The sequence below is a fragment of the Cyprinodon tularosa genome, unplaced genomic scaffold (assembly GCF_016077235.1).
Source record: "Cyprinodon tularosa strain WSP-4 unplaced genomic scaffold, ASM1607723v1 ctg109, whole genome shotgun sequence".
In the NCBI taxonomy this organism is placed as follows: Eukaryota; Metazoa; Chordata; class Actinopteri; order Cyprinodontiformes; family Cyprinodontidae; genus Cyprinodon; species Cyprinodon tularosa.
The window spans coordinates 325,798-344,313 of NW_024037882.1; the positions used below are offsets into that span (position 1 = coordinate 325,798).

The window sequence follows — 18,516 nt, forward strand, 5'->3', positions numbered from 1 at the left end:
TGCCTTTAACTTTATTGTCAAATCAACTGTCAGAGGCGAAGACTACAAGCACACAAAGAAAATTTATATACTGAGCTGATACTTTCTGTGATTATAAACTGTTGAGAGAACATCAGTAAATATGATATTTTCTTTTTTTTTTCTTTTTTTTTTTTTTTTTGCAGGTTGAGTAAGTAGCCTGCAAGAGAAAGATATTTTAGGTCAGGTTTTATTATAACTTTGTCCTCCATTATTTTAGAAGTCTGATATTGAACCTGTTCTGTTTTCAGCAGTCTTGATCCTATTTGTCTTTTGGTGACGGATGCAGCCCACCAACAATGTGGGGAAGGATTTTCCTTCTTTGTGGGCATCTAGTTTTAAACACAAAAAAGGCACACCTGCGGGGCTTTCAGTGGTCTCTCTAAACTTAGATCCTTCAGCCATGTTTGTCTGCAGTCTTCTTGAATAATAATCCATTGATCCCAGGAATAATCCTGCTTCACTTTAGGTGAAGCCCACTACACACCATTAGGTACAAAACTAATTGCTTTTCTACAGCTTCAGCTGTCATCTCACAAGTGCTCGCAAAGATCCTGCAACACGAACAGGAATGAAGTGAATATGGGTTAATTTAAAAAGAAAGTTTTTTTATAGTGATTACTGACTTTGAGGGACAATAAATCAAATTTTTTTTCTTAAATTTGCCTGTTTTGGCTTCTTGGCCTTCCAAGAGTGGCTAAAAGAAATTGGTCTGTGTTTTTTTATACTTATACCCGCTAACATATTAGTTGCTGATTTCTTTTCAACTGTAAAACAACAACAATAATATATATATAAATTTTTTAATTAAATCATTGATTTAGAATTGTTAGAATGTTGGAATAAATAAACTCATTCAAATAAAGGTTAAATCTTTCCAAATAACGCATGTGAGACTATAAGTTAAAATTACTGGGTTTAAAATTAAATAGCTTTTAACACAAAGCAATAAGTGTGAAGGGAGGTTTTGATGCAGTAGATTTGGAAAGTCTAAGTATCATAAAAGGGCATAGCCTAAAATGGATAAGAAATAGTCCACAAATAATGAAAATTCAGAGTGACAAATAGTTTTTATATCCTGGTGACATTTTTTTTTACATGTTTTAAAATTCAGGCATAATCATTGTAAACTGTTTGCAAATATTACATTAATAAGCTCATTGTCTCTTTAAGGCAGTCTTTGGGTTTGGTTAAAGGAAAGCTTTTACTAGCCAGTACACCTCAAGGCCATGCACTTACATCCAAAAGGGCACACGTCAAGCTGCATTACTTTCTCACTGTGCCTCATGTCAGACGCTCGGTTTTGGCCAAGCAAATGTTGAGCCCATTAATTCATTCAGTTATTTACTTATACATTTATTTATTGTCTCTCAAGTGACTAATTGGTGAGATCACTATCAACAGTCTATTTTTAGATGGCTGATTTTGGGTCAGAAAATCTCTCTCACTGCTGCTTAGCTTGTGTCAAACACAAGAGGGCGCTGTTTCCCCGACCACTCAGATTCCCTGTGTGTATAAAATGTAGAAAACTATTAAGCAGAAATGTCTGAAAAAAGCTATTTAGCTGTTTCTTCATATTATTTATATAAATTTTTTTGTTTAAGTGTTCAAAAGTTTTTTATTAGACACAATTTTACTTAGCATCGGCTCATTATTTAAATGTGGCAATATTTAAATAATTAATATTACACAATGATTATTTGATTATACCTTTAAAAGAAGCAACAAACATTTTGTTTTCTCACAAAATAATGCCAGTGGGTTTTCTATTTTGTCCTCATCTGGTATGTGCTGCTGCTCTGAAATAATCATATGCAAATTCTTCGCATAATTTTTCTTAATCCTCTCAGTCTTTCAACAAATGCTGCTTATGTGCTTTTTGTGACTCACTGCTTGTTGACATGTTTCTGTCATAGGAGGGTTTTCCAGATCTAATTTGATTAGTTTGAGAACGCATCAAGAAAAAAAAAAAAAAAAAAAAACATATCTGATAAGAAACCGTTTTGTTTTAATTCATAATTCATTGCACTGAACTTCATGATTTTTCCTCTAAAAACTCAGGGCCAACAGCAAATCAGCCAACTCTACATTAAGGGATCTATTCATAGTGAAAATGGCATATGCAAGTTTTATTTGAGGTTTGGGTATAAGGGGATTTGAACACTGTTGTTGCTGGTACAAGATGGACTGATCTGAATATCTTAGAAAGTTTTGAGTTTCTTTAAAGTTTCACACAAAAAAAGTTAACGGTTTCCAGAAAATAGTATGAAAAAGAGAAACAGATACACTAGTTAAACAAGATATAAACGTAAACTTGCTCAACCATATGTTACAACCAGTAATGTTTGTTTGTAACCAGCATGTTGAAAAAACACATTAAGTCTAAAAAAAAGAAAAAAAAAAAAAAAGAAACTAAGCATCTTTGTCCTTTTAGATTTGTACAAATTTATTTATTTATTTATAACTTTTGGGGGTGCTAAGCAACTGCTAAGTTTGCTTATACCTCAGGCCAGCTTTCATTTGGGCCTCATATCTAAAACAGCAGAAATTAAAAGAGGAAAACTTAACAGACTAACAGAGTTGTAATCATTAAAACTTTAGCCAAATGTGATATTTACAATGATTTTAATCTCATTATAGAATTCTAGATATTTTTGCTTGAACCTGCAGCTCGTTGCCATCCCAGATCCTGCACCTCCACCCTCTTCCCTCTCTCCACCTCCTACTCCTCCTCCTATTTCCACTCTGCTGTCTCTTTAGCGCTGCAGGTTGAATCCATTGCCCCTATTTCCTGTCACATGGCTTGGAAATAGGATCGCCGTTTTCTACTATCTGCTCTGTCCTCCGCGGTGTCAGAGTTAGTTGTTATACCTGCAGTGACGCTGAGACACTTGTTTTTGAGACGACCCTTTCCCAGACTGCTGCCAGTTAAGATACCAGCCAGCGAGCCAAACAGCCGGGCAGCCAGCGCGCGTACCAGGCTGCACTTCACCTGAGAGGGAGATCTCCTTCAGACTTTTTAACGCACACCATGGATTCCTGGAGGGCCACATCTGCGCTTCTCCTCACAGGCTTTATCACCACGGCGGCTTTTCGGCATTTCGACAGCGGTAAGTGGAGCTGTCCGGTTCTCCTGCGCCAAAGTTACGCTTTACGCGCCGCGCAGGCTGAACGGACAATGCGTAAAGATATGCTTTAGGATCGGAATCAAGCTGAAATTAGCCAGCTTTATAACTTCCTTCATAGTTTTATGCATTCTATGTCCTATAGTTAACATTTTTACAATATGAAGTCAGAGCGCAAAGATCAGATGGGATAAAGTTGGAAGATAAATGAAACTGATCTGTTCATTTATCCTCAAACTGTATCCTAAACAGTCAGCCCGATCAACTTTGTAAACTAACATTGTTTTTTTACTAAAGTAACTAAAGGATCGTTTCAATTTGAGCCAAAAATAAATGGATTTTAATATACATCTTCATCGTTTACTTTTCTCCAACATCATGCGCTCTCGTGTTTACATCTGCTTGAACAGCCTCAAAGCACTCCGTCCAGATTCTCTCATTTTTAGACTTTTAACGATGGAAACAGAATATTCCTACTTTCCATAATGACATCGTCACAAGCCGCACCGCGCTGCTGGCTTATGTTAATCTCCCCTAACCGTCCAGACATCGGTCAGCCCCGGAGTGAACCTCAGTCATCTGATATTATCCCTTTAATTCGCCACCGAGTTCGGATTTATACGCAGGGAAAGAATCAATCCGTGCGCACGGCTTCAAAGTCCTCATGTCGTGCGTTTTGTTTTGAATGTGAATATCTAATAATGATGACCGCACAAACCGCGCTTCCCTTTGCTGTAATTTTCACTGCGTTTCATGTCAGAGCAGCAAATCCTCTTGCTTTCCTTTTTAATTTTTTTGTCTCTTAATTATAGCCTTGGATTTCAAATTAGAGGGTCCACCATCTGGGCCAGTGCGTAAGTGCTCCCATGTGTACCTATGTATTAACAAAGTATTTAAAGCAATGGTATTCCCCTTATAACACTAAGAAGGGGGAAGAAAGAAAGAGAGAGAGAGAAAACAGTTCATGTTTAGTTTGTGTCAGCTGTGCCACATTTACTGTACAGTAAAACAATAATTCATAGGATGTAGAATAAATCACTGTTAATGCCTCTGGCGACTTATACTGCATATATAAAGTTGATATGTTCAGTTTGCGCAAATAAAACATCAACATAGGTTCAAACTACAAGATATCATGGATGAAATGTTTACATTAAAATCACTTTTACCAGAATAAGGTAACACATTTCCTATGGTACCCAAGGAAAGCAGAATTAGTTGGATATGAGAGAGTTTTGGAAAAAGAGAGACAGGAAGATGTGTTACGATAACATTAAATACCCTCCACTGAAAAGAAGTTAGAGCCTGTTCATTCATTTAAAATTCTTCAGCAGGTGGCGATCTTTCTTTGACTCGTACACCCGGGACGTGCATCATCTTATCAGCGCTAGCCAGCTGCTGTTGCTTTCTGGAAAGTGCATCTAAAATGATTACGCTGGAGAGATTCCAGTGTACCGGTAGACTGCAGAATTGTATCAAGCAGAAGTCTAATAAGTGTTTTTTACCAGAGGGGAGGCACAGTGGCCACACATGCAGCGAAGTACACCAACATGCAAACAAACGCATGCATTTATCCGAGGCTTTAAGGGAGCATGATTCTAGCAGTGGGGCACTTAATCACCTTTATACCACCTGCAGGCCCTTGCTAAGGTATTCCAACTTTATGCAATTCTGTCAAGTTAAAAGCACAAGATTAATATCAGATGGTTCACCAGATGGAAGTTGTGGAGAAAGGTTAAAGTAGTCATAGTTTATAAATCGTTATCCCAACCTTTAAACACATTAGACCTGGTTTGAGCCATCATATGAATATATTTTAAAGCACAGCTGCAATATCAACCAGAGTAAGATAATCCACCTGTATTGGCAAGCCATAAAAGGATAAATTTAATCAGAGAAGCAGCTGAAAGCTGTAGGAAACCACAACTTACGCACAAGAATCCTTTCAACAAACACCTATTAGCTATCGAAGGAAGCTGTTGTAGAAAGTGATGAAAAAGTTATGTAGGGACACAGCAAACAGGTGGAGGAAGACATTCTGGCCAGATGAGACTAAAATATAGCCTGTTTTTTGTACAAAAAAAAGAAAAATAATATTGTGTGTGAAAGAAAACTAATGTGCCTCACTCAGAAAACGTTATCCCCTCACTAACACATAGTGGTGGCAGCATCATGATGGGTGTCTCGCATCTCTACAGCATCAGAGCTGATGGTGTAGGGGAGTGGTGGCCTACTGGTTAGGGCATTGTGCTTGGAATCCAGAGGTTCTGAGTTCGAGCCCCACTCCCACAGACTGCAAAGACCCTTAAAGACCCAATCTGCTCCCCGTTCGCCGCACAATGGCGGCAAATTGCTCCCCAAGTGTATGGGTTAAATGCAGAGAGTTATTTTTGTTGCTTATACTTGTGACAGTATAATGACAATAAAAGTTGAAAAACAAAAATATGATCAGATGTAAATTCATGGCAATGCTAGAAGAAAACCTGTCAGAGATAAAAAAAAAAACAAAAAAAAACCTGAGAGCTATTCACTGATTTGTCTTGGTCCCATAGAATCCTACTTGTGGCTGTATTTGATAAGATTTATAAAACGTGCTTTTGGAAAAAGTGCTTCAATCATTTTCCAATTCACTGTATGATAAAATAAAACTAATCTGTACAAGACATCATATTTCCCTGATATACTGACCTGTTCCCAGTTCACCAAGAAATTCCCACATGGTCTTGGGTCAGAGTGGGTCCTGCGGTTGCTCTCTTGGCTACTCCTTTGGGCCCTTCGCACCAAGTGTACACATGAGGGGAAGCCGATTCCTGTCATAGCTGTCAGGATGAGCCATAATTGAGTTGCTCTCTAAGCCGGTAATGATGCGGCTCATGATGTTGGTTGCCTGAACAAGCCCAAGCTGGTTAATCAGAAGAGATTTATTTTACTCTTAATGTTTCCTGTAACCATGACTGGTCTTGCTACGGGGTTAATAGCCAAGGTCAGTGCTGAAACAGAGAATATGTGTGTAAGAATTAATGCATCGTTTTACTGAAATAGAAACTGCCAGTTTTTTTTTTTCTTTTTCTGATAAAGGAAATGCAGCATGTTTGTCAACGTGCAGAGGTGTGCAAAATATTGTCCAGAGTGTACATGCCGATGTTTGGGTTCTTAATAGTTTGAGTAAAAAATTTCATGTGCTCTCTTGCAGACTGTTTGAAGAGAAGATAAAGCATAGCAGGACTTTGCAGATGGTTTATACTTTTTAAATTCTATCTTTCTGACCAGAACCTGATTTATCTTTCATTAGTCTTTGCATTTTGATTTTTGACAAGAATTTGTAATTTAAGGTTTTTGTTACAGTCACTCAAAGACAGACTGATTTGGAATTGGAAATGGAACAAAAACGTTGGTTTAAATCTGAAGGCCAGAAATGGAAGTGCCAGCTTTATTTCTACCTTTTTATGCCGATGAACGCGAAACATTTTCAAATGGAGTGATATGGCATCGTATCACCTTAACTGAATGTCTTTAAAGACAGATGTCAGCCTCAAGGCAGTTTAATTTGATTAGTTTCCTTGTACAGACCAGGTTTTCTAACATCATTTGAATATGTTCAGTATAGTTAATGTCAGCTAGCCTGCTGTATCCTTTCCTAAAGCTGTTTTGATGTATGTTTGGTATAATTTTCCAATCCAATATTCCTTCTGTGCCTATTCATCAATCACTTGACCCGAACAGTTCTCATCAAATGATTGTGAAATTGGATAGAAAAAAATATATCCCTAAAAGTCAAGAATATCATAGGCAGCTAAATGCTGGAGTTACATTTTGCTAAGTAGTTTTGTTTATATCCACATTGAATAAGATGGTGTCAAGCAAGAAGCTCCTACTCCAAACATGACCAAATTCCTTTGGGGAAAAAAACAAAAAAACTGTCAAGCATGGTGGTGGTAGCACCATCCTCTGGGTCTGTTATGCCATTAGTGCTTTTGGTGCATTGCATGTATTTTAAAAGGAGGAATACCAGCAAATTATTATAATTCAACTTATATCAATATATATTCAGTCCGCAGCCACATGAACACAATTGGGTATTATAATCCAGGTGTTGATCCCAGCATCAGAAAGGATTTAAAACTGGATAAAGCAGGCTAACATTAAGCTTCTGAAATTCTCAATAAGTACTGTAAATCTTTTGTGGACTACGCTTAAACTTTATTTTCATGCTGCTGAACCAGTGGACCATGTCTCTCAAGAGGAGTAGTGAAATGCACTAATTGAATTGTGCCATAAACATAAGATCACTAAATCTTTTTACTACCAAGACTTTCCAACAGGAATCCAGCTCTCATTTCTTATTACTTGTCTGAATGCAAATTTACTCAAGAGGTAAAAAGAGAGGTGAAAAAATGTCAATTTGACAATTTATTGGGTTAAATGTGGATTGCATTTGGAAAAGCTAACAAAAAGGCTTCAGGTATTAGCATATACTTTTGTAACTCTTTGTTACAAGAGTGTAGAATACTTAAAGGCACAAGACATTGGAGTTTATTAAACTCAGCACCAAATTATTTATTTATTTTTTTATAATTAAAGCAAACTTTTGCAAGTATGAACAGCTTCTAACTAAAGTTCTTTGAATCCAAATGGATTCCTGTACTTCTGGAACTAATTTTCTTCTGCACACTAAAGTCAAGAATAATTGTGGCTACTGGACAAACCAGCCTGCCTTTGGATCCTTGGCCTCACCCTGCCAGTTGGCTCATGTGTTGGAACTCCATGAACGCCGTGTCCCCCTTGGTGTTTCTGATGGAGGAAGAGGCGCTCACTATGGCCCTTCAAAGAGACGTGTGGAATGTGAAGAAAATTGCAAAGTGCTGTATCTCGCAAACAAAGCTGTCACCTAACAATGTCGTGTCGAATTTTAGAGAAATGTTTGAACAAAGGACTGAGTTTGTCTCAAAACTGCCAACTGTCAGTGGTAGTTGTGCTATAAAGAGTGACATGAAAATCCTAAGCTTTTAATGTTTAATAAATATTTTGCCAAAGAGTTCTTAAAAATGACAATGGTTGAGTTTTTTTTTTTGTTTGTTTTTTCTTAAAAAAGGTTGGAACAAAGCATTATATTATCCTTTATTTCCATTGTGCAATAATGTGGAAAATGCAAAATTTTAAGACAGAAATTGACTAGAATAAATTAGCCTTTTGGGGTTTCAATGCTTTCCTTACACGATGAAAATTATAAAAGAGTCCTTATTTTTTGAGTCCGTATCGTCATTGAAAACACACAATGATAACAACTATATATACTTTTGTATAGGGTTGTGTGATATAGCCGAAAAATACATCACAATATTAGCTTTCATATCAGCCAATATCTGTTAATATTGACTGTTTTCTTGACCTATTTCAATTCAATTCACTTTATTTATATAGCGCCAGTTTACAACACACATCAAGGCACTTTACAGTTCACCAGATCATATAGTCAAGTTGATTCAAAGTTTTCTATCTAAGGAAAACAAGTTGATTACATTGACTCATTGACTCAAATCCATTTTGAAATAAGGAACTGGAAAAAAAAAAATTTGGAATTGTAATGCCAACCATATTTAAACTAAAGTTCTAACCTTTACTAAGAGGTCAGCCGTACTACCAACCTTGCTTCGTTGGGTAGTGAGAGGTTAGGGTCTAAATCCTTTCCTCTCCCTACACCCAGAATGCCATTAGGTTCTGGATCGGAGTTCAGTCAAATTACTGTCATTTAATCAGAGGGGTGTTTTATTGATATTGATCAATATTCTAATGCGATTCATATTTATATAGATGTATTACGCAGACATAGGATAGGTTAAATGCAGAGAGTGAATCTTGTTGCTTTTTACAATGTAATGTCAATAATATTGAATTCTAATTTTTATTCTTCTGTTTGTATTCAGTGTTTTACTCAGACAGACGTGGCTATTTCTGATTGTTTTTAATGCTTTCCAAAAGCATAACCCTAAACATTATGTTTACATCTAGAAATCCATGCCCTGTCATTTTACTCTCTTAGCAAACAAAACCTGGGGACTCATCATATCAAGCAATCCTTGTTTTCTGTGGATGAAAACCTCAGTTTCTTGGTCCTAACTGACATTAGTGGCATATAAGTATACCCTGCTGCTGTAGCTCATCTTAGCACAGACAGATGTGTACCTAATAAAGTGACCAGCCTTTTTTTTAAGTGCGGAATAGAAGACTTCAGCATGTCAAAGGTCTGGATAGATCTTGAAATGGTTTTATTTTAATAAACATTGCAGAGCTCCATGTAATTTTATTTCTACTCTGATTGGAAGAGAAGTTTAGAGTGAAGTTCAGAAGTCAAGCAGCTGAAACTGTGTGAAGTCGCTATAAAGCTTCAGTGTTTCCGCTTAAGATTTAAGGATGTCAGTCAAATGTCAAAAGGTCTCACATTCCTGTTCCTGTTCTATTCCCACACACACACACACAAACACACCCACACACACACACATAGAACAGCACACACCACTTTAGGCCTGGCCCATAACTTTCCCTATTATACCCATTCAGCATTTTTTTATCGACCTATCCTTTTTTCCCAACTTGTAAATGCAGCCCATACAGTTAAGTTTATGGTCTGTCTCTGTCAACCTCTTTGACCTCAGAGACAGAGGGATCCTTGTTAGTGTGAGCACGGAAGGATGGGTACTCTGACTCGTCTGCCTCTGAAGCATAATAACAGACCGTCTTCAGACAGTGGAAGAAACACAAGCTTGTGTTGGCGGAGGTGATCGCGACGGAGTGTCAGTGTCTGAAGAGACAGCGGGTTTTTAAAGACTTTAACATAAGGGATTCAGCGTGTGGGTAAGATCTGTGAGCTCTGGATGGGAGATGTCAGTGGGCATTCTCGGAAGAAGATGCATTGGGTCTGGGTCTCAGATGTGGGCGCTGTGATCCCTTTGCTTTCCGGTTCATAGAGGGAGACGGAAACCTCTCGTCCTGGCGAGCTTCTGTGCCGCTGACACTCATCCAGACAAACCGCTCACATGGACAGGAGTGTTGCTGTGTTTGTGTGCTGAGCAATGCATCTCTGAGTAGCTGTGATAATCCAGAATGTGTTGACGTGTAGAAAATCAAAAGAGTTATAGACTTTGGAACATATGTCCAAGACTTGCATTTTTTTTTCAAGAGGCATCGCTATATCCAAAACATTAAATACAAGTTAGATTTAGACTGGAATACCACATTGATTCGCGCACCATTGCATAACGCTGCTTGGATGTGGTATGTGGTCTAATAATGATTTATTTTTAGTGTGTGTGTCATAAACATCCATCATCAATCACATGGACAATAATCAATTACATGGACAAATTGTAACACATAGTAAAAAGAGGTAAATGCATATGGTTAGAAAAATAAAAAAAAATAAAGGGAGCAGCAGTAATGAGGAAGGAAAGGATTTTTTTGATACCAGATGAGCACAGATAGACGTTTAAGATGATTTGAAATGCAACCGTTTCTTAAATAAACAGTCATCATAACCAAACTAACCCATCACATGCTGAGACCTTCACAGAGATAGGCTAGAACGGCAGAAGATCCCAACTGGAGCATTCCGGTCCACTGAAATCTGAATTTTCTATTTCCATCTTCCTAGGACTACAGAGTTATCATTTTCTGTTGTTAATGTCCAGCAGGATAATGCACTAATAGAGCTTAAATCATCGGTCACTGACTCCTGGAACAAAGAAATTTGTTCACAGTTATCTTTACTGATTCCGGTGGAGCACTTTTAGGATGAAAAGGAAGGATTTCCATCCTTACAAATCTGCTGCAACTGTGTGAGGCTGTGATGATAATTTGGGCTAAAATATCTCAGGATTGCTTCAGGCATTGAGTCGAAGCTATGCCACAAATAATTAAGGCAGCTCTGAGAGCAAAATAGGTCCAGTCTGATACTAACAGTGTTAACCTCATAATGACTCTATGGGCCGGATCTATCAAAGGTTTGCGTGTATTAAAACGTGAGCTATTTCACTGCGCACGCTAAAAAATGTACAAACTGATCTATCAACAGCGTGCTAAAAGGATTTGGTCTTTAAAACGTGCTAAATAGCGCCTCTTATCCATTTAGTACTTTTTCTGCAATGAATATGCAATATGTGGCGTTTACACGCTAAAGTGCGTCTTGTGGGAGGAGAACATGTAAATATATTAATTTAGCACTCGCAAAGTGATTTATCAAACCTGAACGCAATTTTGCTAACGGTATCTGACTCTATATTTAACACGTTTCAAAAGAAGGTGCAAATGGTCTGTATGCATAATTGCGCACACATGGCAGCGGTTATTGTCGCAAGAAGGAGACATCGAAATAAAGCAAGGAGACGCAGAGAACGCATTTTTTCACTCCGTGTGAATATTTTTGCAATGAACGAGGAAACGATCATCAAAACATATCATTTATCCAGCATTGCCATTTTGGAGCTGTTGGGGGAACTCCGAATGGATTTGGAGCCAGCCACAAGGAGGATCCACGCAATACCAGATATCAAAAAACTCCTTGCAACATTGCACTTTTTTGCATCTGGGTCATTCCAGCGTACGGTTGCAGCGAGAGATGGGATCTCCCAATCTCGTTTTTTCAGAAGTGCTGTCCGACGGGGTCGGGGTTCTCCCCCTGCGCCTGTGGAGCAACCTGCCAAATGCTGCGGGTATCTCATCCACAGTCACAGGCCAATACAAAACACCTGTTTTTTTTTTTGTTTTTTTGCCAATTTTTATATATATATATATATATATATATATATATATATATATATATATATATATATATATATACACTATATTGCCAAAAGTATTTGCTCACCCATCCAAATTATTGGAATCAGGTGTTCCAATCACTTCCATGGCCACAGGTGTATAAATTCAAGCACCTAGGCATGCAGACTGTTTTTACAAACATTTGTGAAAGAATGGGTCGCTCTCAGGAGCTCAGTGAATTCCAGCGTGGAACTGTGATAGGATGCCACCTGTGCAACAAATCCAGTCGTGAAATTTCCTCGCTCCTAAATATTCCACAGTCAACTGTCAGCTGTATTATAAGAAAATGGAAGTGTTTGGGAACGACAGCAACTCAGCCACGAAGAGGTAGGCCACGTAAACTGACGGAGCGGGGTCAGCGGATGCTGACGCGCATAGTGCGAAGAGGTCGCCAACTTTCTGCAGAGTCAATCACTACAGACCTCCAAACTTCATGTGGCCTTCAGATTAGCTCAAGAACAGTGCGCAGAGAGCTTCATGGAATGGGTTTCCATGGTCGAGCAGCTGCATCCAAGCCATACATCACCAAGTGCAATGCAAAGCGTCGGATGCGGTGGTGTAAAGCACGCCGCCACTGGACTCTAGAGCAGTGGAGACGCGTTCTCTGGAGTGACGAATCGCGCTTCTCCATCTGGCAATCTGATGGACGGGTCTGGGTTTGGCGGTTGCCAGGAGAACGGTACTTGTCTGACTGCATTGTGCCAAGTGTAAAGTTTGGTGGAGGGGGGATTATGGTGTGAGGTTGTTTTTCAGGAGCTGGGCTTGGCCCCTTAGTTCCAGTGAAAGGAACTCTGAATGCTTCAGCATACCAAGACATTTTGGACAATTCCATGCTCCCAACTTTGTGGGAACAGTTTGGAGCTGGCCCCTTCCTCTTCCAACATGACTGTGCACCAGTGCACAAAGCAAGGTCCATAAAGACATGGATGACAGAGTCTGGTGTGGATGAACTTGACTGGCCTGCACAGAGTCCTGACCTCAACCCGATAGAACACCTTTGGGATGAATTAGAGCGGAGACTGAGAGCCAGGCCTTCTCGTCCAACATCAGTGTGCGACCTCACAAATGCGCTTCTGGAAGAATGGTCAAAAATTCCCATAAACACACTCCTAAACCTTGTGGACAGCCTTCCCAGAAGAGTTGAAGCTGTTCTAGCTGCAAAGGGTGGACCGACGTCATATTGAACCCTATGGATTAGGAACGGGATGTCACTTAAGCTCATATGTGAGTCAAGGCAGGTGAGCAAATACTTTTGGCAATATAGTGTATATATATTACTTATTTATTTTTTTTGTTGGGGGTCACTGTAAGATTTAAATTTCTTAATGCACTAGTTTGTACAAACTACAAACTACTTTGCCGCAAACCACAAAACGCGCAAAACCATCATTTAAATAGGGCGTCTCCAACAGTTTTGCACCTTCCACCAGTTACGCAATCACTCTTGTTAAATCACCCGCAAACCATGGTTCAGCCCCTCGCGCAAAATTCCAGTTTGCGAGCGCAAATTACTGCACGCAAAATTGGATCTTGATAAATCCGGCCCTATGTGACCATTTAGACAGTTTTTAATTTACTATGTCAAACTATTGTGCACCAAATGGTGGGGGACATTTTATTAATGTCTAAAATGCAGGGACCATATAGTGGACTTTATAGTGAACTCAGTTAACTAACCATTTGGACAGATGACCACTACTTTTGGCTCCCTGTTGGTCATGTGACTCCAGCTCCCCACAGAGTGCCACATCTTTGTTCACTCTCACCCAAAAACAAATCCCATAATGCTTTGCGAGGACAGCTCTTTCAAAGCATTTCAGGATATATCTGCTCATCAAGTGACAATTGATGCACAATCTTTACAAGATGCATTGTGGGAAATTTTGAGTCCACTACTTTTTCATCCACTAGATATCACACACTCATATAATATGGCATAACCCCTATATAGTGCTCTATATAGGGGTTATGGTTGATGTTCAAACACAGCCTTAGACTTTTATCCAAAGTACTCCTGAGTGTAAATTGATTGAATGTTAGTTAAAGAGTTCAGTTACTGTTCCAAAGCAACAGAGGGTGTCAGAACTTATCTGGGAATCAGGTTTCAGAGGCCATTATCAGCCAAAACAATATATGAACAGATAATTATTTTAAATGTTGCTGGGGCACGCTAGAACAAAAAAAAAAAACCTGAATATTACGAGTTGCTTTTACTCTGTTTACAATTTCAAGTGAAAAATTTTTATTTATTTATTTTTTTTTTTTACCAACTCAGTCTATGTTGGATTTATGAATTCAGACACGATCTCTTCATTAAAATCCCAATTATTAGGATAAGGCTATTTTCCATAACTCTTTTCAGCTTTTCCTCTTTTTCAAGGTGTAGATGCAAAGATACTACCTCTGCCTTTTGTAGGGGTTATCTTTAGTGATTCTTTATTTTAAAAATATTACAGAAGTGGAAGAGTCGATATAGGTACAGCAGACAGCAAGTATCTCTCATTCTTCTCCACATCTAATGGAAAACAGGAAACAGCTCTGTTATTGCACTTGCGCCTGCCAACATACAGGATTTTTATGGAGGCGTTTTGTTGGAGTACATGCGTACTGAATTTGTACTTTCGTCAAATAGCCATCTTTGGTGCTGCCCACTCGGGTCAAGCATGTGGGAGAACCCAATTAAGCCCTTTCTATGGATCCTAAATGGATGACTAATGGGAACTGTATGCATAGGCTCAAAGTGGGCTGTATATGAACATCTGTGGGGGCCCACCTATCAAACATCTCAGTCCTGCATCAAATCCACATGGGCAATTAATATAGAACTTATATCAAAACCCTTAAACATTCCCATATGGCCTCTTCTTTTGAACTCAGGTATTATCCACAGATGCCCTACAATACAAATATTTGCCTTATAATTTCTATAAAACATACCTTTGTTTTTTTATATTTGTCTTAATTCACCGTTTATTAATAATCCACAGCTTCTTGTTTCTTTAGGGTACGCAAAGAACATGAGACAAAGAAACATTGTAGAAAATAAAACTAAGATCAAGACATTAGCTTCTCACCTAAACGTTCCTACTACTGTATCAGTTTAGACTTGAAGGGAAGCGGGTTTAATTAAACTCACACATTCAGACACAGTGAAGGTCTTAAGATCTTAAACACTAGCTATTAGCAAATGGTTGTTTACGGGGTGTGTTAGAATTAATTCTTCTTTCATTTTCATTCTTTTTGGCTGTTATGACATATTTCAGTGTGCATTAGTTTTTATCTTTGCTATGACTTTTACCTGCTGCTGCAGTCAAATAAGTCTAAACTAAAAATATTCTTGCAAAAGAAAAGATGATGGATAAACTTGACATGTAATTCATTCTGTTAGGTATATTTAAGAATCTGTGATCATGGGTCTGTTTTTAGTCGCAAATATGGTGGCTTCAACTCAAAAACTGAAAATGTATAATAATTGTGCTTACTATGAGAATAAAGAAGGTAAATTAATGTAAAGATAAATTAAAAATCAGCAAGGGAAATGTTCATGAGATGCACATAGAATCAGAGAATAACAGCAATGACTGAATGATATTTAGAGAGACTGTGAAAAAAATAGGAAACGGTCTAAGATTAGCTTCAACCTTTGGAAAGACAAAATTATGTTCTAGTTGTTCACAGAATGTAACTCCTAAAATTCCACATCCTCCAAGTCTCTCTGTGGCTCTGCTCACATGGACTCACGTCCGCCCAATCGTGCAATTCATTGTTATGTTAATTCATGAAAACGGTTCCACATTCTTTGTAGCTCCTCCAAATGTCACCATCCACGGACAAGCTCTCTTTAATTTTGCCATCAAAATGTGGAGTCACTTTAATTTTCAGTCTTGCTCCAGAGCAATTTACTCCACCTGGACCTGTCGCACATGTTCCCTTTGGACTTTAAAGAACTTGTGAAGCTCCATGGTTTTACTGCGTATCCAGTTGGCTTTGCTTTTCTGGGCAAACAAAATTGATGCTAATAGTTTTTTTTAAGCTAAACTATACTGGTACCCTTTTGCAAACTGATTTAAAGAACTTTGATAAAAGATTGCTTTAAAATACTCAGTGTATGGTCATGCTGTACTGAAAGATGGATTTATTATAAAGGTTTTACAAATTTTTTTCAGTAGTGCTAACCATTTTGGAAGATGTGACTTTGATTTCCTCCATCTGTATCATGCTTTCTGTTATATAGAGCTAGTTGTTGAAATAAGAGTTGGTTGTAGTTTTTGGTTAACATGTGTAAAATGGATGTTTTTATTATTAGAGTTCTGAAGCTGCTGACATTAAATCTGTCTTGTAAGATGTCCCATTTCCCTGTGATCCCTGTGATTAACTCAAAGCATGGGGTGCATATTTTCCCTCCCGAAGAACTTAATATTAAAAAAATGCATGGATAAAAGGAATACACACTTTTTAGGACAAAACCCAACTTTGCCAGCTGTAGCCGAGTCCTTGCACGTCCCTTGTCTTTCATTCAAGGACATGCAAAAGTGTCTGCATCAATCAGAGTGCTGAACAATCTTCTGGGCACACATGGTTGCCTTTGCTGTCCTTTTTCTGTCATCACTCAGCACGATGATGAGTGCTCTGACAAATGGGTTAACTCCTCAAAACTTTTACAACACTCTCTGAAGGCTCCTTTTAAAGTCCTTGAGGTTAACGCACAGATCCACTCAGCTAGCTTCAGTTGTTTTCACAGTAAACTCAGTCAGTATGTCTCCTCTTTGTGTCGCATCCGTGCATAATGAGTCGCACACTAGCCCATATGGAGACCCCCATAAATCTGCAGTGGAATGTCCCGAGGAGTTGACTTCAGCAAGACAACAAAGGACACTAACAAAACCAGACAACACACGAGGACTTTATCTGACACTGGGATTGTTAAGAGAATAGAAAAATGCTAATTACTTGCTGGTTTCTTGGTGGGGTCACAGTCACATCATTGTAGGTAGGTATCTTAGCATTGCAAGACACTTTAGTCTACCGGAAAATATTCAAACTGGAGAAAATCACATACAGTTAGACCGGTAGTTTAGACAAAGCCATTATTTTATTTCTCTGAGCATGTATTCTAAACCTCTATATAAATAAATGAGCATCGTTGCAGCCTGTCATCTGATTATCAGCACATACATAACATGTGTAAATCTTTACAGCTTAAACAAGAGATTCTGACAGCAACCCCCTAGAGTTACATAGTGATGACAGATGGAGGGACAGAAAACTTACACTAACTGAGAAGCCACTCATCCGCATAAGAAAGGCTAAAACAGGAGCAAACAAAGAGGATTATTTTCCTTTTTATACATTTCAACACTTCTGATACCCAGCAGGCTTTGACTTGTGAAGACAGGCCGGAGTTCTGAAGAATTTCCTCATTTAACTTTGTCTTAAAACTAAGCTGAATGTAGCTCATGCTTGACTGTCCAAGAACGGAGGGGAAAACCTTTCATGGCTCAAACTGTGTGCTTGTGTGTCATACTTCTGACCATTTGCTTCCCGTTGACCTCCGAGTTTTGCCCCGCCAAGGGTCAGGTTGTGGGCAACGCCCTGGTTTTCCAATGCCAAGGGACTGAACCACTCTAGAAAAAAAAAAAAAAGAAACCACCAACCACTAAGACACAGAAACAAACCTAGTTATTATAAACACAATCATGCTCATTATGGTGCCACTGTGATTCTCATCCTGTCGTGTTCAAAGGCTGACGTCCCTTAGATTGAAGTACCTCTCCTTCTCTCTCTCCCTGTGTTTCCCCTCTCATGATTCTTTTTTGAACTTCTGCTGAGGGCAGCCCTTCAATTTTGTGTGCAAATCACCACCTGCTCATGCGGTCGATCTGGCAAGTCAGAATGCAAAGTGGTAAGGCCACTTCCAGCTTCAGGATTTATGACAGCTACTGTATGGGTGTCCCCAATGCCTTTCTGCATGTACACATTTAACAATAGTTGATCATTGATACGCATGTCCTACTAACTTTAATTCTTAAAGGTGTAGTAGGAGATCTTTTCTGACACATTTTTTACCATGTGGCTTGAAGATCTCCCCACAGCCGCGTAGCAAGCAGTGAAATAGATGGTCTGGAAGTGAAACAAAAAAAAAGTCCCAGCTACAGTGTGAAATCAATGAGTAACGCCCACCAATCACAAAACACGGTCCGTATTCCACTATTGACTCCTGACATGTCAACCAGGGCCGTCTGCTTCTCCCTCCCCCTGTGCGCTTACCCTGACATATGAACGAATCAACCTCCCGATGCCTATGCATGCGCGAGGACCAGTGACGTCACTTGTTACCTAGTTTAAAGCCATGGTCACTCTGCAAGTTACTCAGCTCAGTCTTCCATATTGTCTCGATAGCAGCGGAAGTTAAGTGGTATGTTGTTGTTATGTTTTTGTTCCCTCGCGTCACGAGCACTCGGTCTCGGCTTGTTTCGTTCTCGATCACGGAAACATCCGAACACCTTGACAGACAGCATGCGCGTTAATGTGTTTGAAAGGCGTGGTTTCGAGGGGTGGT

General features: G+C 38.9%; 1 protein-coding gene across 2 annotated transcripts in view; it reads left to right on the forward strand.

Moving 5' to 3' along the window:
* Nucleotides 1–2,772: 2,772 nt before the first annotated feature.
* Nucleotides 2,773–18,516, forward strand: part of kremen1 (kringle containing transmembrane protein 1) — an 86,069-nt gene continuing 70,325 nt past the window's right edge. For both annotated transcript variants that reach the window (XM_038293348.1, XM_038293356.1), the window contains exon 1: nt 2,773–3,128. In XM_038293348.1, the coding sequence (XP_038149276.1) occupies nt 3,050–3,128 (79 nt within the window). In that variant the 5' untranslated portion in view covers nt 2,773–3,049. The remainder of the gene's footprint in view (nt 3,129–18,516) is intronic.